The 21,217-nt window shown below is 38.6% G+C and overlaps 1 protein-coding gene across 4 annotated transcripts in view; it reads right to left on the minus strand.

Moving 5' to 3' along the window:
• Positions 1-21,217, minus strand: part of WAC (WW domain containing adaptor with coiled-coil) — a 71,320-nt gene that overhangs the window by 43,173 nt on the left and 6,930 nt on the right. For all 4 annotated transcript variants that reach the window (XR_015696323.1, XM_087712584.1, XM_087712582.1 and 1 more), the window contains exons 4-6: positions 3,553-3,659; positions 1,570-1,685; positions 1,368-1,480 (exon numbers count right to left, since the gene is read on the minus strand). Coding sequence is in view for 3 of the 4 variants with exons in the window: in XM_087712584.1 (XP_087568710.1) it covers positions 1,368-1,480; positions 1,570-1,685; positions 3,553-3,659 (336 nt within the window). In the remaining variant the exon portion in view is untranslated. The remainder of the gene's footprint in view (positions 1-1,367; positions 1,481-1,569; positions 1,686-3,552; positions 3,660-21,217) is intronic.

Below are 21,217 nucleotides of genomic sequence, written 5' to 3' on the forward strand. Positions count from 1 at the left end.
CTCCTTGCTGTCTTGCATTGACTTTAGTTTAATCCTCGCTTTTTGTCTCTGCCAAATGAACCCTAGCGGCTATTTTGTTTAATTCTTGAAAGAATTTTTTACCCAGATTAATAGGTGCAGCTTACAACAGGAATAAGATTCTTGGTAAAATATTCATTTTAATTGTCACTATACATCCCATGAGTGATAACTGAATATATTTTCCAACTTTCAAAATCTTTATTTGTATCATTAATTTATTATAATTATCATCCTTAATTGTGGAACATTTTGCCAACACCCAGATCCCCAAGTATTTCACTTTCTTTGTTATTTGCATTCTAGTTGCTACTTCCAGTTCCTCCATTGGCTTTTTTGTCATGTTCTTGGTTATCATTTTCGTTTTGTCTTTATTGATCTTTAGCCCTGCCACTTCGCCATATTCTTCTAATTTTTGAATTAATTTCAGGCTGGATTCTAATGGGTCCTCTAGAACAAATACTAAATCATTGGCATAGGCTTGGGCCTTATATTCTTCATTTTTAAGTCTTAAACCTTTTATTCCCTGTCCTTCCAAATTTCATTTAATAAAATTTCCAAAGTTAATATAAACATCAAAGGAGAGAAGGGGCACCCCTGTATGACTCCTTTTTTATTTCAACCTGCATTTTGATTAAGTGATTGAACAGCCATGCAAAGACTGCAACTTCAGTCTTTTTTTTCAGCACCGTTGTAATTTTAAACCGTTGCTGAATGAATAGTTGTAAGTATATGTATATATGAATGTATGTAATTTGTATTTGCACGCTATCATAGCACAGTAGTACATGGGTGTCAAACTCAAGGCCAGGGGCTGGATCCTGGCCTGCAGGCCCATCCTGGAAACAGTGAAAGACTGGCCCGCAGCTTGGGGAGGCTGTGCACGACCTCGCGAGCTCTGTTTTCACTAGCAGAGAGCTGCAGGAAGCCATTGTGGCCAAAAATGGAACCCAGGCAGGCTGTGAACTGCCTCTCCAAGCTCCGTTTTGCTTGGCAGAGGGCTGTAGGAGGCAGTTTCCGCCAGAAATGGTGTCCGGGACAGCCGACGTGGCCAGTAATGGAGACTCGGTGGTCTTGGCCCGCCAAGGTCAAACACAATTCTGATGTTGCCCTCAATGAAATCGAGTTTGACACCCCTGAAGTAGTACCAACAAAATAAAAAAAACCTTTATTTTCTTCTGTTGATATACAATGCATAGTTTTCAGTGACTATATTAGATAACTAGTTATTAAGGGAAAGAAAGACATAAATTAAAGAATGACGTATTTTATAACATGTGGTCAACTGAAGAAAAATAATTTCAAAAAGAACATATACACAGGAATATTATTGCATAAAATAGACATACTTCCACTAGCAAATCCACTAGCAGCAGTCGCTTGCATCACCTCTCTTCTGTAATCTCTATCTTTTGGGAAACTGTTGACAGACATTTTGCTTGCTTCTTTTTGTCTCTGCTCTCTGGTGTTTAAAAAATAGGATAATTAATTAAAATGAAACAATTTAGTAAGTTTATTATTCTACAATTTATGTCTATATTAATTATTTACCTTTCAAGCCATTCTTTTGGTTTTTCCCACTGTGAAACTTCTGTTCGGCAGTTGTAGTAATATTTTTTGCCAGAAGAACTAATGTGCTCAGACCAGTCATCTGCAGAATCATAAGACTAAAAAAAAATTGCAATTAATCTGATGGATTTCAGAAATATCATCATCTCAGTTTTGAACATTAACACACATTTCATTAAAAATATTTCTTTCAGAAAAATATCAGTGAAGCACAAAGCAGGAGCTGTGGTGGCACAGTGGTTAGAATGAAGTATTGCAGATTTATTCTGCTGACTGTCAACAGTTCGGGTTCAATTCTCATCAGGATCAATGTTGACTCAGTCTTCCATGTTCCAACGTGGATAAAATGAGGACCCAGATTGTTGGGGGCAATATGATGACTCTGCAAACTGTGTATAAAGGGCTGTAAAGCACTGTAAATTGGTATATAAGTCTAAGTGCTATTGCTATTTTATAGGGTAATTTCTAATAGATCTCAGATGGAGTCACTTTGGGTATTTGGATCTTCCTGTATGGGTAATCTTCCATTTGTTGGTCTTGAATGAAGAGGCACAGCCTTAGACAGACCCAAATCATACACTGGGCCTTAGACAGACCCGGTGTATAGTTTGGAACTCACAGTTCCTGCTCAAAGAACAAGTAGCAATTGTGGCTAGGAGGGTCTTTGCATACCTGCAGGTTATATACCAGTTGTACTCATTCTTAGACTTTGGGAGGGGCGGGGGCTTCTCATTGTCACTCATGCCCTCATTACCTCTTATCTAGATTACTGTAATGTATTCTGATGCTCAATCTCAGTGCTTCTGGATAAAATTCAAGTTACTAGATATTATCTTTAAAGCCCTGCCTGGCTTAGTGCTGGTTACTTGAGGAATTGTCTTTCACAAATTATTTTACCTGTACAATTCAATCAGGCAGGATGCATATGCTTCAGATTCCATTAGCCAAAGAATGTCAGTTTGCAGGGCCTAAAAGCCTTTTCTGCCTTAGAATCCAGCTCTAAAGATGAGGATAGCACTGACAATTCTGGATTTTCATAAGACCTTGAAGACTTGTTTCTGTACCCAGGCCTGAGGTGCTGAAGACGTACAAGGAGTAGGTTCTTGGCTGGTTAGTAATTTCAGTTGATGCTGCTTGGCTGCTATCTTTTTTGTAATTTTTTTTTCCACTTATTGAGATGGGCAGTCATATAAAGTGGGCAGGTGGGTGGATAAGCAGATTAATTTAGAAATCTTAACTGGTTTAACAATATAACTCATCAACTTTTAAATGGTAACAGATAATTTAGTTTCGTTTAAGAGAATTAAACTAGTGCTGATACAATGATATCCAAACTGCTATTTTTAACTTTTCAGACTATAAGATGCACTGGAGAATAAGATGCACCAAGATTTTGAAGAAGTAAAATTTAAAAGTTTTTGCCCTCCTCACCCCCTAGGAGCACTCTGCAGTCCTTCCAAACCCTCTGTGCACCCTGTTTCTTGTGAAAAACGGGGCATGCAGAGAGTTTGGGAGGCCTGCAAAGTGCTCCTAGGGACCAGGGAGGGCATAAACGTGACACATATGGGGTTTGGAAGGCAAAACACGGGTCCAGGCATGCAATTTGGGAGTCCTGCAGATTGCTCCTAGGGTCTTGGGAGGGCAACAACATCCCCATTTTTGTGAAAAAAGGGCATCATTTCACTCGCAAATCCTCTGCGCAAGCATTTTTGCGAAAAATGGGATGCGCGGGGTAGTCAGGAAGCCAAAAATGCTGTATTCAGTGTATAAGACGCACCCAGATTTTCACCCTCTTTTTGGGGGGGGGGTAGAGAAGGCGTCTTATACATTGAAAAATATGGTGTATGTAATTTTGCTTGTTTGATTTCTATTAACTGCAATTATCAAGAATTTCTTGAGAAGGGGATCAAACTGTATACAAAATATAATAAAATTTGACTGAGCAAATTCAATGTAAGTACTTACTGCATCAGATGTTTTGCTTGGATTATTGCTAGGATTAGAAGAATGTGAATTTGAGCTATGAAGAGCACTGTGGTTATGAGAGTTTTCTTGTGGAGAATAACTGGTCCCTAGAAAACAATGATTTATGTTATTTCCCAATTATTTAAATTCAATATTTTACATTTTAATTTACCTTGGTGCAGAACCATCATCTCTTTCATACACACACAGATACACATATACATACATGCATACACACATTTTGTTCTGTACCAATGCCACTGCAAAAAATGTCTTCTAATATTTTCAAAAGAAAAAAGAGTTTTGGAATTGAAATATAAACAATAAAATATTATGTATGTAAAAATCATTAACTTCCCAGAAAAATATTCAATCAGAATTTAAAATTGCCACAACCAGATTTAAACAAGCATTCTAAAAGAGTACTTGAAAAATATGCTAAAGTACCAATATAAAAACTATGAAATTCACAACGAAAGATTCTACCATCCTACAATTTATCCATATACTCATCCATCCATTCTTGCTAACAATACCTCGAACAGCCCTCAACAGGCAGTCCAGGAAGGTACCATGTTCAATGGTATTAGTAACTGAAGAGAGGATAAATTAAGATTAGGAGGAGACTATTGCACCCATGCCAAGTTCGGAGGACAGTAATCCACTAGAGTGACCAATGCTATTTCATTCTATGTGGTTTTAATTTAAAACTTGACTGGCAGTGATATAGATAATCTGTATGTTCTGGCAGTCTCTGAAATTGAATCACAATCCCTTTCTCATCAATGCAGGTAGTCCTTGATTTACAACAACTGGTCGCTTAATGAATGATTGAGATTAGAACAGATACTCAAAAAGTACTTACAATCCAGTCCTGAAGTTACCGTATTTTTGGACTATAAGATGCTGCGGGCTATAAGGTACACATTAGCTTTAGAGGAGGAAAACAAGAAGAAAAAAAATCTGCCTCTGTCTCCACAGCCCATTTGCCACAGCTGCGGCCCGTTTGTCGCCATTAACCGCGAATGGGCACCACCAGCAATCACTGCTGCCTATAACTGCTGATTACCACACTAACCCCCCTCTCCCCCGCCACAATATTCGCTTTATAAGCAAACATTTCCATCCAGTTTGGGGGGGGGGGGAGGGAGTGTGTCTTATAGTCCAAAAAATACAGAATGTCCGCTGCAACACCTTTGTACTGGTTTTCCTTATGACTGACCACAGAGATGCTGCAGCACTTCCACACCTATCCCCACCCCCCACCCAGGTGTCCACATGCAATGGGCCTACTTTGTCTCCCCACTGGGTTCCACATATTTCTCTCCACCCTTGGTCACTGATTGCTCACTTACTTTTTGAAGATCTTCAGAAATCAGGTTGGACTAGGGAAGGAGGGCAGGTCACTCTATTAATGGCCAGATGGCACACTCCCACAAGTGAATGTCTTTTTCTGAGTGAAAAATAACTCTGTAGGAGATCTGTTTTCCTTTTCTGGCTAGATGACAAGGAATCTAATTAGGATTTCTTACTGTCTAGTGAGGAAGGAAAAATTGGCCCAATTTCTTCTCACTTCTAGCACTTGCTTTAATTTTACCACAATTAACAAAGCTTTCGGTTTTCCTTTTTTTATTACACATAATGGAGCGATCCACCCTCCTTCCTTACCCTGACCTCCTGAGCTCTGAAAACCTTGAAAAGGTAAGTGTGGTATTGTGACCGGTGGGGTGGGGTAAAGGCCCAAAGGACTATATGGCTCCCAAGTGGCAGAAAGCAGAGCATGGGGTATCTATAAGGTTATAAGGTTTACTGCACTTGTATGCTGCCCTATTCCCGAAGGGACTCAGGGCGGCTAACAAACCAAAGGGGAAAGGGATAATACAGACAAAAACAAAAGGCAAACAAACAAAATACAAAAACAATTTAAAAGCAACCAACAGCCACACAAATTCGAGAGGGGGTGGGAACTCATCAGCCCCAGGCCTGTCGGAAGCCGCCAGGTTTTGACGGCTTTGCAGAAAGCCTGAAGGATGGTGAGGGTCCGGATCTCCACTGGGAGGTCGTTCCAGAGGGCCGGAGCAGCCACAGAGAAGGCCCTCCTCCGGGTAGTCGACAAACGGCATTGGCCGGCGGATGGAATTCGGAGGAGGTCTAGTCTGTGGGATCTAATAGGTCTTTGGGAGGTAATCTCAGAGGGTGGAGGACGCCTTGGGAGGACCAATTCAGGTAGGCTTGTCTCCCCAGTGTCTTCCCATTCGAGGCAACTCATATGCCACTTAATGATCTGCATGCTCATTTAATGAATGCGTTGTGGTCAGCAGGGATGGAGAGTTTATTTAATGGTCCTCCCAATTATTGGGCTCCATTACAGTCATTACTCAAGGACTACCTGCATTCCCATGAAAAGAAAGGTTGGAGAAAGAAGTTATTAAAATTTTATGGATGCAGAGAAAGTTTCTTCAAGAGGGAACACAACTATCTATTTTTAAACTATTTTATCCTTCAGAAAAGCAGTGACAATTTTATTGATCCAAAAAGTCATAATGTGCCTGGCTCCTGAATGTGTCTGGCTCCGGCAAGGACATGGGTTCATGACAAGTTGTAGAGCTTATTCTACAGAAAATCATGTCCATTTCCTTGGTCAAAATAACTTCAAAAATCTTGCTTATGCATGGTTTCTAACTGGTTGGCAGTCTTTCCAGGATAAATGAAAAATGCTTTAGCCACCAAGCTACCCATATAATTTATACAATGGTCACTAAAATCTTTAACAATAGAGAAAGATTGGAGATCTTATTATTCTTTTGCTCCACTGACATTCCCAACCATCTATAACTGGGATAGTGAACCATAGATGGCATGAGAGCCATTTGTCAGAGGATGCAAGGCGTTGCCCTGTTAGCTGGCCAACTGAGTTCAGACGTTTGGCTGAGTAAAGCCATTTTTCGCCCTCCATAGGCTCCAGAGGCTTTATAGTAGCCTGGGGAGGGCAAAAAGACCCTCCCCCCCCCCGGAGCGTCAGGAGCTTCCCTGAAGCCTATGGAGCGCAAAAAATCAGCTCTATGGGCAAATGAATCCAGTTTGCTCATAGGGTCGTTTTAAGCCCTCCAGAGGATTAGGGACCGTCAGGAGGCTTCCCTGAAGCCTCCAAAGGACTAAAAATGACTTTGCTCGTAGGACCGGTTTAAGCCTCTGGAGGCTGCAGGGAAGCCTCCTGAAAATCCCTGAAGCCTCCTGAGGGCCTCGGGGGGGGGCGTTTTCACCCTCCCCAGGCTCCTATAAAGCTTTTGGAGCCTGGGGTGGGCTAAAAAAGCATGCAAAAAATGGGGGGGAGGACCTCTCATGTGCGCATGCACACTGGGGGGGTCGCATGTTGCATTATGAGTGCCACATGCCCACGCATGACCCCCATGTGCTCTCCCCCCCCCTTATAGCACGCGAGCAAAAAAAGGTTTGCCATCGCTGATCTGTAGCATGGGTGTTAAACGTGCCACATCACATTGCCTTGATGTTACATTTCGCAACATTTATCGCCATTTGCAGAGCTGAGTTGGGCATGGCCTGCACATGATGCATCCGGATCACAGGCCACCAGTTTGACCTCTGATCTATAAAGTGTGCTATAACTACATCCAGGTCTTAAATGAAGAAAAATCCTGAACTTTTAAGTTTAGCTTTTTTAATAACATAGAACCAAGCAATTTGTTTTTTGTTTTTTTTACTTTAAGGCAGGTACTTCCCTAATCATGCTGCCACCTTCCATATTTCAATTATTTTCAACCTGCCTCAAATTCCTTGTTTCCCTCATCAGAGATCTTAAAATAGCAATTGATATCAGTTCAAGCTCAATTCTAATGCAGTATCAACTTTATTTTCTTTACATATTTTCAGACATCTGTTTATCCAGTTTCATAATAGAAAAATTAGAATTTTCTACACATTCATTCTGCCCCAATTTAGCTTCGTAACATTCAATACTGAATTTGTTCGGACAGAATAGATGTTTTTATTTAGATACATTATAAATATAAGTTGCTCATTTTTAAAACTTTTACTCAAAATACAAACTGCTTTTGTTTCTTCAGCATAAAGGAAATACCTACATTCTTTTCCTGAGTATGTATAGTTATTTAGGTTGTTAAATGTCACTGTGGAAGTCTTACTTATTCACAAAACAGCTGACCAAGTATTGATTTAGGAAAAAAAGGAGAGGATGAAGAAAAGGGGAGACAAAAAAGAAACAAAACAAACAAACAGACAGAAATGGCAAGAGATATTGGACTCCACTACTACTAGAAGGATACAGGATGATGAACTGAAATGTCACAATAAAATTAAGTTAAACTTAGTTAAACTTTGAGTGTTATGTATAAGACAAACTAATAATAGTTATAGTCAAATAAATGATTAATAATGATAATAATGCATTTATATATACTAGTTTGATATATGGAATTTTATATAAGCTGTAAATGAGGACCATGGAGATGATGTGGAAAAGCCTTTTTTTAAATAAAAGATAAACAATTCTATATAGAATGGAAAATAAAGATGTAACACCATTGGATAAGTCCAGGATGATGTAATGAAATGTCATAATATAAATTTACTTTAAATTCAGTATGCTTCACATAAAAAGGATGTAATAATAGCTATATTCAATGAATGTTTAATAATCATAACTTTATGCATACATATTAGATTGATGATATGAGCAATGGAATGTGCAAAAATGATTAAGTTGACATATGAATTAGAGAACAAGAAGATAAACAATTTTATAGGACATGGGATCTATTTAATTAGTGGTTAGATTAAAAAATAATAATATGGAATTGAAAATTTATTAGAGAATGTTACCAACACCAAAATAAGAGACTGGTTTAAAATAGGATATAAAAAAAATACTTATTGGATATGTTGAAGATGATGTAACAAATTATTATAATATAAATGAACCCATATTTAGAATACCTTGTTTAAAACAAAGAAATAATAGTGACAGTCAAACAAATGAAGTACTATAATAATAATGTATACAAATATACTTGATTGACAATATGTGACTATGTAAAATTTAAGAGATGACTAATGGAAAGGATGCACAAAAACCTTGGTTACCAATTGACACACTGCACGGAATTGAAGATGTTTTTATGTTATGTGTTTTGTTTGTTTATGTTTGTTTTAAAAAATAAAAACATATATAATAAAAAAGGGGAAAATACCGCTAGGGAAAAAAGAAAGAATCAGAACTCTGTACAATAACTAGCATTCCATGATAGGAAAAGCTAAAGAAAAAAAGCTAACTTCAAGATAGAAGGAAATTCCTAAACAAGAGAAAATGAAAACACAATTTAGACAATTCCAATGAAGAAAAAACAAAGAATGACAGAATCTACCAATGTGGTTTTACACAAAGGTTATTGAGATCTTACAACATAATCACTATTACACATAAACCACTAAGAAACACAGTATTTTTCGGAGTATAAGACGCACCGGAGTATAAGATGCACCAAGGTTTTGAAGAGGCAATTTTTTAAAAAAAGTAGGTAGATAAAGGGATAGAGTGAAAGAAATAGAGAAAGAAAAATACAGTAGGTAGGTAGGGAGAGAGAGGGGGGTAGGTAGGTAGGTAGGTAGAGGGATAGAGAGAGAAATAGAAAGATAAGACAGAAATACAGTAGATAGGGAGAGAGAGTAGGTAGGTAGGTAGATGATCCATGTGCTGGAGAAGAAAATCGCTGACAATCTGCAGCACCTAAGACTTGATAAATGTAATTCTCATCAATCAGTTAAAGAGATTTCAAACCTCCCAAAAACGGCCCATTTTTTGAGAAAACAGGCCTGTTCTTTTTCAAAAAAAAGAGACATTAATTGCCTTGGGGGGGGGGAAGCAGAGTGCTCCAGGAGGGCCAAAAACAGCCCGTTTTATGTCTAAAAAATTTAATTCATAGCATTATGGAGGCTTATAGTGCTGCTGGGGGCTGGACCAAAAAACGGCCCTATTTTTGCTCATTTCTGCCCTCCCCAACCCCCAGGAGCTCTCTGAAAACCTTCTCAAGGGTATGCACAGCCATTTTGGTGTAGGGGCGGGGCTTCGCGAGGCAAAAAAATGCTGTATTCAATTTATAAGACGCACCCAGATTTTCAGCCTCTTTTTTGAGGAAAAAAGGTGTCTTATACTCCAAAAAATGCGGTACTAAACATATAAATGCACAAATGATATACTAGTTTAATAATTATTACTACCTAGCAAAGGGAAGCAGGTAGCTGGACAGAGAAGAAATCCTTAAACATTATATAAAGGCTTAAGATTAACCCATAAAAGGAAGGAATGCCTCCCAATGTTAACAATCAAAGGCATATTTAAAAATGTCTGCAACCATCTACTTGTTTTTGATAGCATCAGATATTCCTCTTTATAAAACTAATTAAGTGAACAAAAGGAACACCTCTCAGTGACATAAATGAAGGAATTATAATATGAAGCTCATAAAATCAGAGAGATTGGGCTTTTGCACTTGTGTACAAATTGCCTCCTGCACTTCAACCAGTATAATCAATTTATATATAGTCAGCCTTTTGTTTGAGTTTCTTTCCTGTTATTATTTAGTTTTTATGGGAAGAAAGTGGTTCAAATTGGTTGTTTGTTATTTTTTGTCACCCATGTAATTGCAAGGTAAGTGGGCAGTATACCAATACAAGTAAAACTACGTAATTAAATTAATTAGATTGGTAGGTGATATATAGGTAAGTAGGTAGGTAGATACTCACTCACTCACACATACATACTGAAAGATGGGAACAAGGGAGCAGAATGTATTGTGGAGAGGAGCTGCTACTAATTAATAAACCATCTCCAGTGTAGTACTTTCCCACTGAGGCCCCATTAGGGCAGTACCACACCTGGTAGTTGATTAACCTTAAGTCAACTGGCAGAGCCAGATCCTCAAGCTCCCATGGAAAGTCAGAAGAGTGGGAGCCCTTCTCACCTCAGGCAATAACCAACACCTTGCACCCAAAAATAAACCAGCAATTAGTGCAGTTTACGGAACAACTTGTAACAAAGACCACTCAAAGGGTCCCAAACACTGCTCATACCATTCTACTGTGCACCAGTTGAAGCTCCCAAATGCTCTTCAAAGCTAGCCTTATGAAGAGCACATTGCAGTAGTCCAAGTGTGAGACAACCAGGCCTTCAATGACTGAACCTAGGGATGTCTGATCCAGGAAAGGCCACAAGATATAACTCAAAGTTGTGCACAGACTCTCCTAGCCATGAATGCTACTTTCTCTTTGAGTAGGAGTGAGTCCAGGACAACCCCCCCAAGTTATGGAGCAGGTCTGTCTGGGGTAATGCTATCACTTCCAGAGTTAATATGTCAAAGATCATGAAGCTCCATGCACTCAAAATTACTCAGTCTTGCCAGGGTTCAGCTAAAGGTTGCTGTCCCCCATCCAGATCTCTATGAACTCCAGGCACCACAAGAGGGCAGAGGTAGCATCACTTGGCTCGCCAAGAGTTAAGATAAAAATTGAGAATCATCAGCATACAGATGATACCTAAACCCATGGTGATAGTTTCTCACCCAGAGGCTTCATATAGAGGTTTAAAAGGAGTGGAGAGAGTGTAGGGTAATCCTCCACTTACAGCACTTCATTTAACAACAGTTCAATGTTAAATGGCAGTAAAAAAATGACTTATGACCATTTTTCACTTACAACTATTGCAGCATCTCCATGGTCCGTAATCAAAATCCAGATGCTTGGCAACGGACTCCTATTTATGACTGTTACAGTGTACTGTGGGTCATGTGATAATCTTTTGTGCCCTTTTGACAAGCAAAGTCAATGGGGAAGCCAGATCCTGTTACCAACTATATTACTAATTTAACATCTGCAGTGATTCACTTAACAACTGTAGCAAACAAGGTTGTAAAATGGGTAGAACTCACTTAACAAATGCCTGTCTTAGCAATGAAAATTGTGAGATCAATCATGGTCATAAATTGATGGCTACCTGTACTAAGCCCTGCAGAATGCCACAAAACAGCAGTCGTGGGCTAGAAGTCTTACTGCCTGTCAACACCAATTGGGGCCGGCCTTGGAGAAAAGGGATAAACCAGAGTAAGACTATGCCCTCAGAATCTGTAGCCAGCCCAAAAGAGTACTATTATCAGTGATATCAATAGCTGCTGAGAGAACAAGGATGGTTGGATACTGTTATACCACTCTCATCAAAGATCATCAAAAAGTGTAACCACTTCTTGTTGTTTCTCTCCCATAACCAGGCCTGAATCCTAATTGAAAGAGGTCCAGATACTTTCCAGGTTCTTTCATCCAGAACTCTCAAAAGCAACCATCTTTCTACCACCAGGGAAGATGGGGAACTGGACAAAAGATGTCCAGATTTGAGGATGGGCAAACAGCTAAAAACTTTTTCTCCTGCAATGAAGGATTTATCACTGAACCCACCTGCTAATTACAGTGCTGGAGGCTTGCACTAACCATTAGAGACAAGGATCTAATTGGCAGGTGGTTGCACTGATAGCATTGACCACTTCCTCAGGTCCAACAGACTAGAACTGTTCCCAGATAACTAAAGCAAGACCTTTCCTAGGCATCTCACATGGTCATGGCACCATGCATGGATTACAACTGGGAAAAAATCTGAGTAACTTTGTCCTGAGGTGTTGAACTCTTACTGCCAAAAGGGAGGCTTAATTGTGTCCAGTCAGTTTTCCTTTAAATATCTCTTCAACTCTTTTCAGAACTATTCTGTGAATCACAGGGAATATCAGGATGGTAGATAAAAAAAAGGCTGTCCAGGCACAGTCCTGTCAAAAGCTTGGCCTGCCTTTTGATTCTAGGTCATTACCAAGGCTTCGGCAGGACCATGCAGTAAACCCCGAGGATATCCCCCCAGTTCCCTCTAGAACCCATCTGGGTCCATCAGTCACCAGGGATGGATAGTTCAAATGGGACTGGCCCCCTATGGGGGGTGGGGGTGGCATAAGAGAGTCTTAAGGACACCAGAGTATGATCTGACCATGACAGGGGAGATAATGTTAAATTCATCACCAGATCATGTTTCCTTTGCTATGATAAGAATATCAAGCCTGGTGATCTTCTGTTCCGAGTTCGGCCTGTGATGATTTGGGGTGGGCTCATGGCCACCATAGTGGTCATGAACTCCTGAGGCGCTTTTGAGACTGAACCCAGGAAAGGTAGGTTGAAGTCCCCTAATCTGGGAAATAAGTCTGGGAAACTCCATGGCCAGTCCTGAGACAGCCTCGAGCATCTCAGGCAGGAAGACTGCTAAGTAGCAGAGAGGCTGGAATAATCCCACCTGGTACCATGAGCCTAGCTCCAGAAACAAGGTCTCACAATTAGAGGCTTGGGGAACAAGACCCCTGAAGGCAAAACAACTCTGATGACCACTATAATCCTACCTCCTCTGCCCTTAAACCTCAGCTGGTGCCAATCCTAAACCCAGCTGGATATATCTCCAGGGGGTCACTGCCCCCTTGTGCTAGGTCTTAATGATGCATGCCAGGTTGGCTTGTTCCTCCTCAATAAGATCTTGAATAAGGAGAGCTATGCTGTTAACTGAGCTGGCATTCAGCAGCAGCAGCCAAAGCTCTGAGTCACTATGAGTATGCTGTCCAGGGACTGGGAATATTACACATGCACTGAAGTAGCTAACCATAATACATCTTTCTGAATCTTTCAAAGTTTTAAAGTTTATTAATATTACAATGTGTCTATTTGATATTATGTATCATGCATAGTATATATAAGAATTAATCATTTTATTTCTTCAAATTACTAAATGTAATTCACTTATAATTGCTTTTATAGATTTTATTTTTATTAACATTTTATTATTTTAAGTTATTTATATAATTTTGATCAAATTAGATCTGATCCCTTTCCTCTTCAGAAATCTCATTACTTATTACTATGAACTTTCTTATCACTAAATAATCATATATGCAATTTTATAGCTCTTCTTAACAATTAATTCTGAAATCATTGATTAAAGGACAAGCATCAACAGGTATATAAAGCAAGACTTAGCAACACTCTATTTAAACATCTTGAATGTAATTTAATATATTTTAGTAATAATTATACTGAACATAATTTGTTATTAATATGAATTACGCCCCTCATTATTTTAATCTCACAATAGAATTACTCTCCATCAAGTATATTGTTCTCTAGCATTGTTATTATTTATGTGCATACTTATTGATACAAATTTTGTAGCTGCCCATCTTACGGCCCATCCTATTCATTTAAATATTCACTAACCACTACCTACAGCAGTGATGGCGAACCTATGACACGCGTGTCAGTGCTGACACGCGTAGCCATTTGGGGTGACACGCACAGGATTTCATGCGATTCATCCTCGGCTCCTGCACGGCCGCCGAGGATGAAAGAATCTGTGCTGGAGGAACGGGGCGGGCGGGACGTGTGATCTCCCCCACCCACACTCACTTACTGTATCGCCGCCGCCCCTTTCTGAGCGCAGGGGCTGCTGGTAAGGCGTGCGTGCTGTGCGCACACATGTCATCAGCACGGCGAGGGAGGACCCGCAGGAGAGGAGCGCGGGAACAGTGCGCGCCTCTCTCCAGTCAGGCCGGCACAGAGAGTCTACTCCTGGTTAGTTAAAGAATTCGCCCTCCCCCTCACTTATCTCAGTTCACGGCAGGGCTGTGGAGTCTGCTGCTTCCAGCTCCACGTCCTCATCAACATGCCGCTCCGGCCCGCCCCCGCTATGAATATTCATATTCTTCGCCCTCGCGTCACTAGGAATATTCATAGCAGGGGCGGGCTGGAGCGGCATGTTGATGAGGACGTGGAGCTGGAAGCAGCCAACTCCACAGCCCTGGTTCACGGCACCCCAAACAAGTTCAATAATATCAAGGGCAACATACGAAATCGACTGATGAACAAAGAAGTTACTAAGCAGGTATGTTAAATAATTTGTTTTTGGTTTATTAAATACAATTATATATTGCAATTATACATTTTTGTAGTTTAAACTATAAATTGCGCAAAATTATGTTTTTGTCGAAGTGACACACAACGCGAGTTATGCTCGATTTGTTGCCGATTTTTGACACACCACGCCAAAAAGGTTGCCCATCACTGACCTACAGAATACTTCTGCTCCTCCCACAATTTTACCTAAAAAGTATACAAGTAGTTCCCAACTTATGACCATAATTGAACCCAAAATTTCTGTTGCTGAGATAGTTAAGTAAATTTTGCCCCATTTTGCTACCTTTTTTGCCCTAATTGTTAAGTAAATCACTACAGTGAATCTGGCATCTCAATTGACTTTGCTTGTTAAGAAGGTTGCAAAAAGGGGGACCTAGGGGGTCATGCAACTGTCATAAATGAACCAGTTGCCAATCAACTGAATTTTGATTATGTGGTGTCATAAATGTGAAAAATGATAGCAAGTCACATTTTGGGCACTTCTAGGTCACTAAACCTACAAACTTGAATGGTCACTAAACAAATGGTTGTAAGACGAGGACTATCTGTACTGCATGCTCAAAATGCCAGTATTCAGGAAAAATCAATATAACTTCAAAATGTGATGTCTATAAATCCTCAAACAACATACTTCAGAATAATTAATATGCAGGCATAAAAATTTGATTAAAAGCAGACTTCATCTCAAACAACTTCTCTACTAATATAACTTGCTCTAAAAACTTACAAGTATGAATCTGTATGATCTATCACAGTGATGGCCAATCTTTTTCGCCTCGGGTGCCAAAAGCACACACACACGCTACTGCACACGCACATGTGCCCACACCGTATTATTTAAGCTCCCCCCCACATTGTGCCCCCTGCGCATGGACGTGTGACACACACACACACCGCGGCCCTACGCTGAATGAACTTCTCACGTTGAGAATATAGCCTGGATTCTGTAATCATTTTTTATCATTACTGTATATCTGCTTATTGGTGCAATCCACCAAGACAACCTATAATGCCACACCTGCCCTATCCCTACAAGGCAGGCCAGATAAATACCATAGTTAATGTTTTCAAACGCAGTCAAGTGATCCAACAACTACAATATCATCATTCAATTCTGAATGATTAGCTAATACAATTGGCTTATGTTCCAGTTATGGGTGGTTACATTTATAGGCATACAATATATGCCTAACAATGCTTTCCACCACCCAAAAATTATACTTCAATGAAGCTCATATGATCATTAGCATTTTTTACCAATAGGTATTTTTAATTAAGGCTTATACATTAGTTTTCGTAGATGTAATAGTGCAAACATAACTTCTACAGAGAAATCAAAACATTAATGTGACCTACTTTATTACAATACTTGTTTTACTGTGGTGTTCTGTAACTGAAACGGCAATATTTATTTTTCATATTTCTATATAAATAAAATATAAATTTTCAAACGTATACCTATATTTGCATTGTATGTTTTTTTATTCCTACACAGCTTCCATTTCATATTAAGAATATTTTGGATATCTGTTATATAAAGTTTTTTTAATTGTAAGATGGCAGTAGTAAAAGTAAAATATCACACTTATGCTATAAAATATCCATGTTATTCATATTTTAATTGTGTTTCTATCTCATAATTTAAACCGCATAAGCTTTGACATTCCAGAAGTGACATAAGTTAGTAGAAACTCCTTCCTTCTCGCCTTTTCTCCCACAACCATCATCCTGTGAGGTGAATGAACTGAAAAAGTGTGCTTGGCCCGAAGTCACCTAGCTGGCTTTCATGCCTAAATTGGGGCAATAACTCATCCTCCTGGTTTCTATCCTGTTGCCTTAATCACTAGATCAAATTGGCTCGAAACCTGTTTTAAAATAATAAAATTAAAGATGAAAATCAGAAGGATTGCCTTTCCTTTTTGCTTAAGTGAACAACTAAAGTTAGCCATAATATTATTTAGATGCAAGTATCTTCTCTTGGGAAAGAGTGCAAGCTCAATATTGTGTGTTTCATTTAATATTTTTGCTGCCATCTCTCTCAGAGATTATACTCCATGAGAGGAATTCAGGTCTGAACTGTATGATCCAAAAAATGGATCATTATAAAATCAACCCAGAGTTCTGAAGGCACAAATGACCAAGCTCAAATTAGTAAGAAAGTAGGAAAGTTGAAGAAAAGAGAATGAGCAACAGTCAAGTAGAGACTCAGTTACACTGTTAATAAGTGCACCATTCAAAGATATGCAAGATGTTAGGGATAGATCATAATGGAGAAAATCTACCTATGTGATTGCCAAGAGTCAACAATTATTTGATGACATGTAATCAATCAAACTGCACTTTTATTACTTATTCAGTAACAGCAGCACCACCTCTTCTTGTAGTGCTATTAATACCAATGTTTAGAATTTTTAATCTCCCCCACCTACCCTTAAATCATGTGTCTCAAAAGAGCTGATACCAAAGTGATGAACAAATGTGGGAGAAGCTATAATAATACAACCTGGCATCATCCAGATGCATATACCACATGAAGCTCAAAATGCCATAGCTCAGTATTATTTGCAAGCAGGACGATTATTATGGATTTTTCTCCCTCTTTTGTTACTGTCATAAACATATAAACAAGTTCAAGGCTATGAGAGGATCTACCCTAAATTGTCCATCATTTGCATTTCAGCTACCAGCCTTTTCATTCTATCACTTTCAAATTCCGAGAATTTAAAGCAATTCCATCATATAAATACCCAGGAACCCTCATATGGATAGTCAAAGTCATTTCCTAATCTCCTATAGATTAGATTTCCAATATATATTTATTTAAATCTTCAGATTTCAACCTGAATGTTTTTCCATTTGTGTCTAAATTTTAATTAGTGGTTAATCGCATCCATATGAAACACATTTATTAAGAAAAGCCAAGGAGCATGTTTTCTAAGCATTCATATAGTTTTATGCTCCTTGTATTCCATGTGACAAAGCACTGGAATTATGAGGCACACATATACGTTGCAATGCAGTTGTTTTCATATATTTCAGATCAATCACTTCTACAATTAAATGAATCAAGGTTCCATCTTCTGCTATTTTATTATAGTTCAATCTCCATTTTATTTGTTAAATTTATTTGCCTCTATCTTGCAGTGGGGATACTCTAGTCAGCTTACAACAATAAAAATGGAGAAATTAAAAGAAGTGTAAACTTAACAGTGAATAAGAATAAACAATGAAACAATAAAATGAAACAATGAAAAAGAAAACAATGAGAATACAGTGACTATCAGAAAAAAAGATGGCCAGGTTGGGAAGCCGGGAGGAGGGAAGGCGCTATCAACCTCCTGTGTAATATTGCCCCATTGGGTTCCCAGGCCAACTGGCAGGGCAAGGCGTAGGCCTTTTACGTAATGATACAAGGGTAGAAGCAGATCTCACATTGGAGGGTAGGATGTTCCAAAGGACAAATGCTACAGCAGAAAAGGGTCTTCTTCTGGATCCCAGTAGTTGGCGTTCTTTGACAACAGAATCACAGTAGGCCTTCTCTCTGCTGATCATTTATATACACCATTTCTTTTTCACATTGCCCTAAAGAATTGAGCAGTCCACTTATTCTTCTCAATAATTAACACATTACTAGATCTCCCAATCTAGTTGCCAATATAAATTCTGGTGAGCTTAAATCAGTGTTACAGACATGCAAAAGAAATCCATGAGTCTGAGAGGTATTCTCTTTGTGTATTTTTTTATCTGTATCTGTCATGAGCTAAAATTAATGTGTCAGAGATCAAAGATGATGCATTTACAGTCCAAAACTAGTGGAGAATATTTATTTAATGCCACATTTAAAACAGAAGTTATGCTACCTATATATAATTATCTCATTCCCCTGTCCCAGCACCAAAATCTAATACCTAGGAAATAGAAAGTCCCAAGGCCCCTTTTAAAATATTGTATGATTCAATCAATTCCAAAATTATCCAAGATAAAAAAAGTTTTTTAAGCACTAAAACAGTAAATGATCATTTTAGAAAAACTCTCCAAACTACAAACCCAGTATTTCAAGGGGAAAGTAATTTCACTGAGGACCAAAGGGGCTCATCTTGATCAGGTAGTTTTACAGTCCAAAGCACAATTGCATGATCTTAATTTGGAGCTCTGGACACCTGTTTAAAAACTCAAAACTTGAAGTTTGGGACATGGGTCCCCAACTCCCAGGGCACATCCTGTTCGAAACTGGGCTGTGTGAGCAATGGGCAAGCTTGCACACGCAAAGCTCCATTCATGCACAAAGTTCCACTTGGGCAAAAAAAAAGTTGCTTGAGCAAAGAAGGCTTGTGCTTGCACACAAAGCTACACTTGTGAGAAAAGGCGCTTGAGCGAAGGGTGTTTGTGCTTGCACACAAAGCTACACTTGTGAGAACAGATGATATTTACACATGAAGCTCCATTCATGCGAATGGAGCTTTGTGAGCAAGCATAAGCACCTTCCACTCATGCAAGTTTTGTGCATGAACACAAGCGCCTTCCACTCAAGTGCCCTCTGTTTTTACAAGTGGAACTTCCACATGAGCACAAGGGCCCACCGTTTATGCGGAAAGCTCCATTCGCATGAGCAGAGGGTATGCACGCCTGCCACTCGCACCAATGGAGCTGTATGCGCACATGGACCTGTCAAGTCACATGCTCTCCCATGTGCTGGCCCACCAAGGTGGAACGGTTAGAGACCGCTGATCTGAGGAATTTACTATGGTATAAATAAATGATTTAAATCTCCACATAACTTTCCCCAGTGTTTTCAGTAATTGCTAAACAATATTGGAGAGAAACTGATACCCAAAAGCATCTTTTAAACACCAAAATATGAAATGAAAAATGATCAACACTTGTGAACCAATCCTGCCAGGCCTGCAATAGAAAGCCTTTAAGCCATACCTGATTAAGGAGTCCAGAATTAAACTACTGTACTATTTCAATGAGAGTACAAAAGTTGGCCTGAAACTTGAAAACTTACCTGAAAAAAACTAAGATCATTTTATCATTACTTCCTAATTAAGAAAAGAAATGGAAGCAGTAATAGTTTTATTTTCTTGGGCACCAAGATCACTGCATAGTGACTACACACATGAAATTAAAAAACACTTGCTGTTTGGCAGCAAAGATATTGCAAACTTAGAAAACATATTAAAAAGCAGAGATATCACCTTGCCAACAAAGGTCCACATAATCAAAGCTATGGTTTCCCTAGCTATGAGAGCTGGACCATAAGGAAAGCTGAGCATAGAAAAATTGATGCCTTCAAATTGTGGTGCTGGAAGATCCCCAAACTACAAGATCAAATCAGACAATCCTAAAGGAAATACATACTAACTGTTCCTTGAAAGAACAACTACTGAAGGTAAAGCACAAACACTATGGCCACCTAATGAGAAGAGAAGACTCATTAGAAAAAATCCTGATGTTAGGAACAATAGAAGGCAAACAGAGAAGAGGACAGCCAAGAATGAGATGGTTAGCTAGCGTCATCGCAATGAACCTGAATTTGGGCAAACTCCAAAAGACAAAGGGGAGCCTGGCATGCTATGGTCTATGGGGTTGTGAAGAGTCGGACATGACTGATTAATTGAATGAAATTATTTCAATGAAATCAAGCAGAGTTCAACTCAAGGACAAATGCGATCCCAATCTTCCTCTAGTAACAATACATAACTTTTCCAAGAACTGATCACAACTTTAAGAGAGCAGTCAGTCGTTTTGAAGGTGTCTATTTTTTTTTTACTTTTCTCAATATCCAGCTTTCACAACTGTATATTACCACTGGGGAAAGTATTTTATTTTTTTCCTTGTAATTTAATGTCACATTATTTTTCAAATTGTTTTTCATATTGTGTCTGAATTAGTCATTGCCTTCCTCTATTTTATTAACTTTATTTTTGTAGCCCATTGTCCACCTCAATTCAGAAAGCACTGAAAGCACAGCATGTCCATTAGGACTATACTCCCACAATCACCTCTCCAATTTCAGTCATCATCTACAATGTTCCAAAGCACATATTTCCTGAAGCCAGATCAAAATGTGAATTGTAATGTATCAAAATAACAATTTCTTAAACTATTGTCTAAAATTGGAATCGCTTGTTTAGAATGTTTCTCCAAAATAAAATTATAGTAAATTGACTGACATTTTAAGTAAGTGACTACTTATTGTCTAGACATATTTGCAGGATTGTAGTACTGACCTTTAAAATCTTCAATGACTTGATCAAGCAAAAGTCAGTACTGGCAAGGTATGCATTAGAACTTATCTCAGCAATTAAGAGCATTTTAATATAGTACTGAATTCTAGCATATCTGGAGGATCCCAATTTTTAAACAAGCCATTTAAAGGATATAATTTATTTTTAAAAATTATCGAGCATTTACTTCTATATTAACTGAATATATACTGTACATTAATGACTACAAATGTTATGTTGAATATATTCAATTCTATAAATTAAATTGTTTAACTTCAAAACAGAGTAGCAACTTCTTATTATAGAAAGTTACAAAGGCGTTGAGATATAAATAAATAAATAAATTTATTTATTAAATTTCCATGCTGCCCTACAAGGTAACTCTAGATGGTTTAAAATTACAGAAATAAATGAAA

This window comes from Thamnophis sirtalis, unplaced genomic scaffold, assembly GCF_051295495.1.
Source record: "Thamnophis sirtalis isolate CommonGarterSnake01/CBP01778 unplaced genomic scaffold, rThaSir2_p1.2 scaffold_4, whole genome shotgun sequence".
Lineage (NCBI taxonomy): Eukaryota > Metazoa > Chordata > Lepidosauria > Squamata > Natricidae > Thamnophis > Thamnophis sirtalis.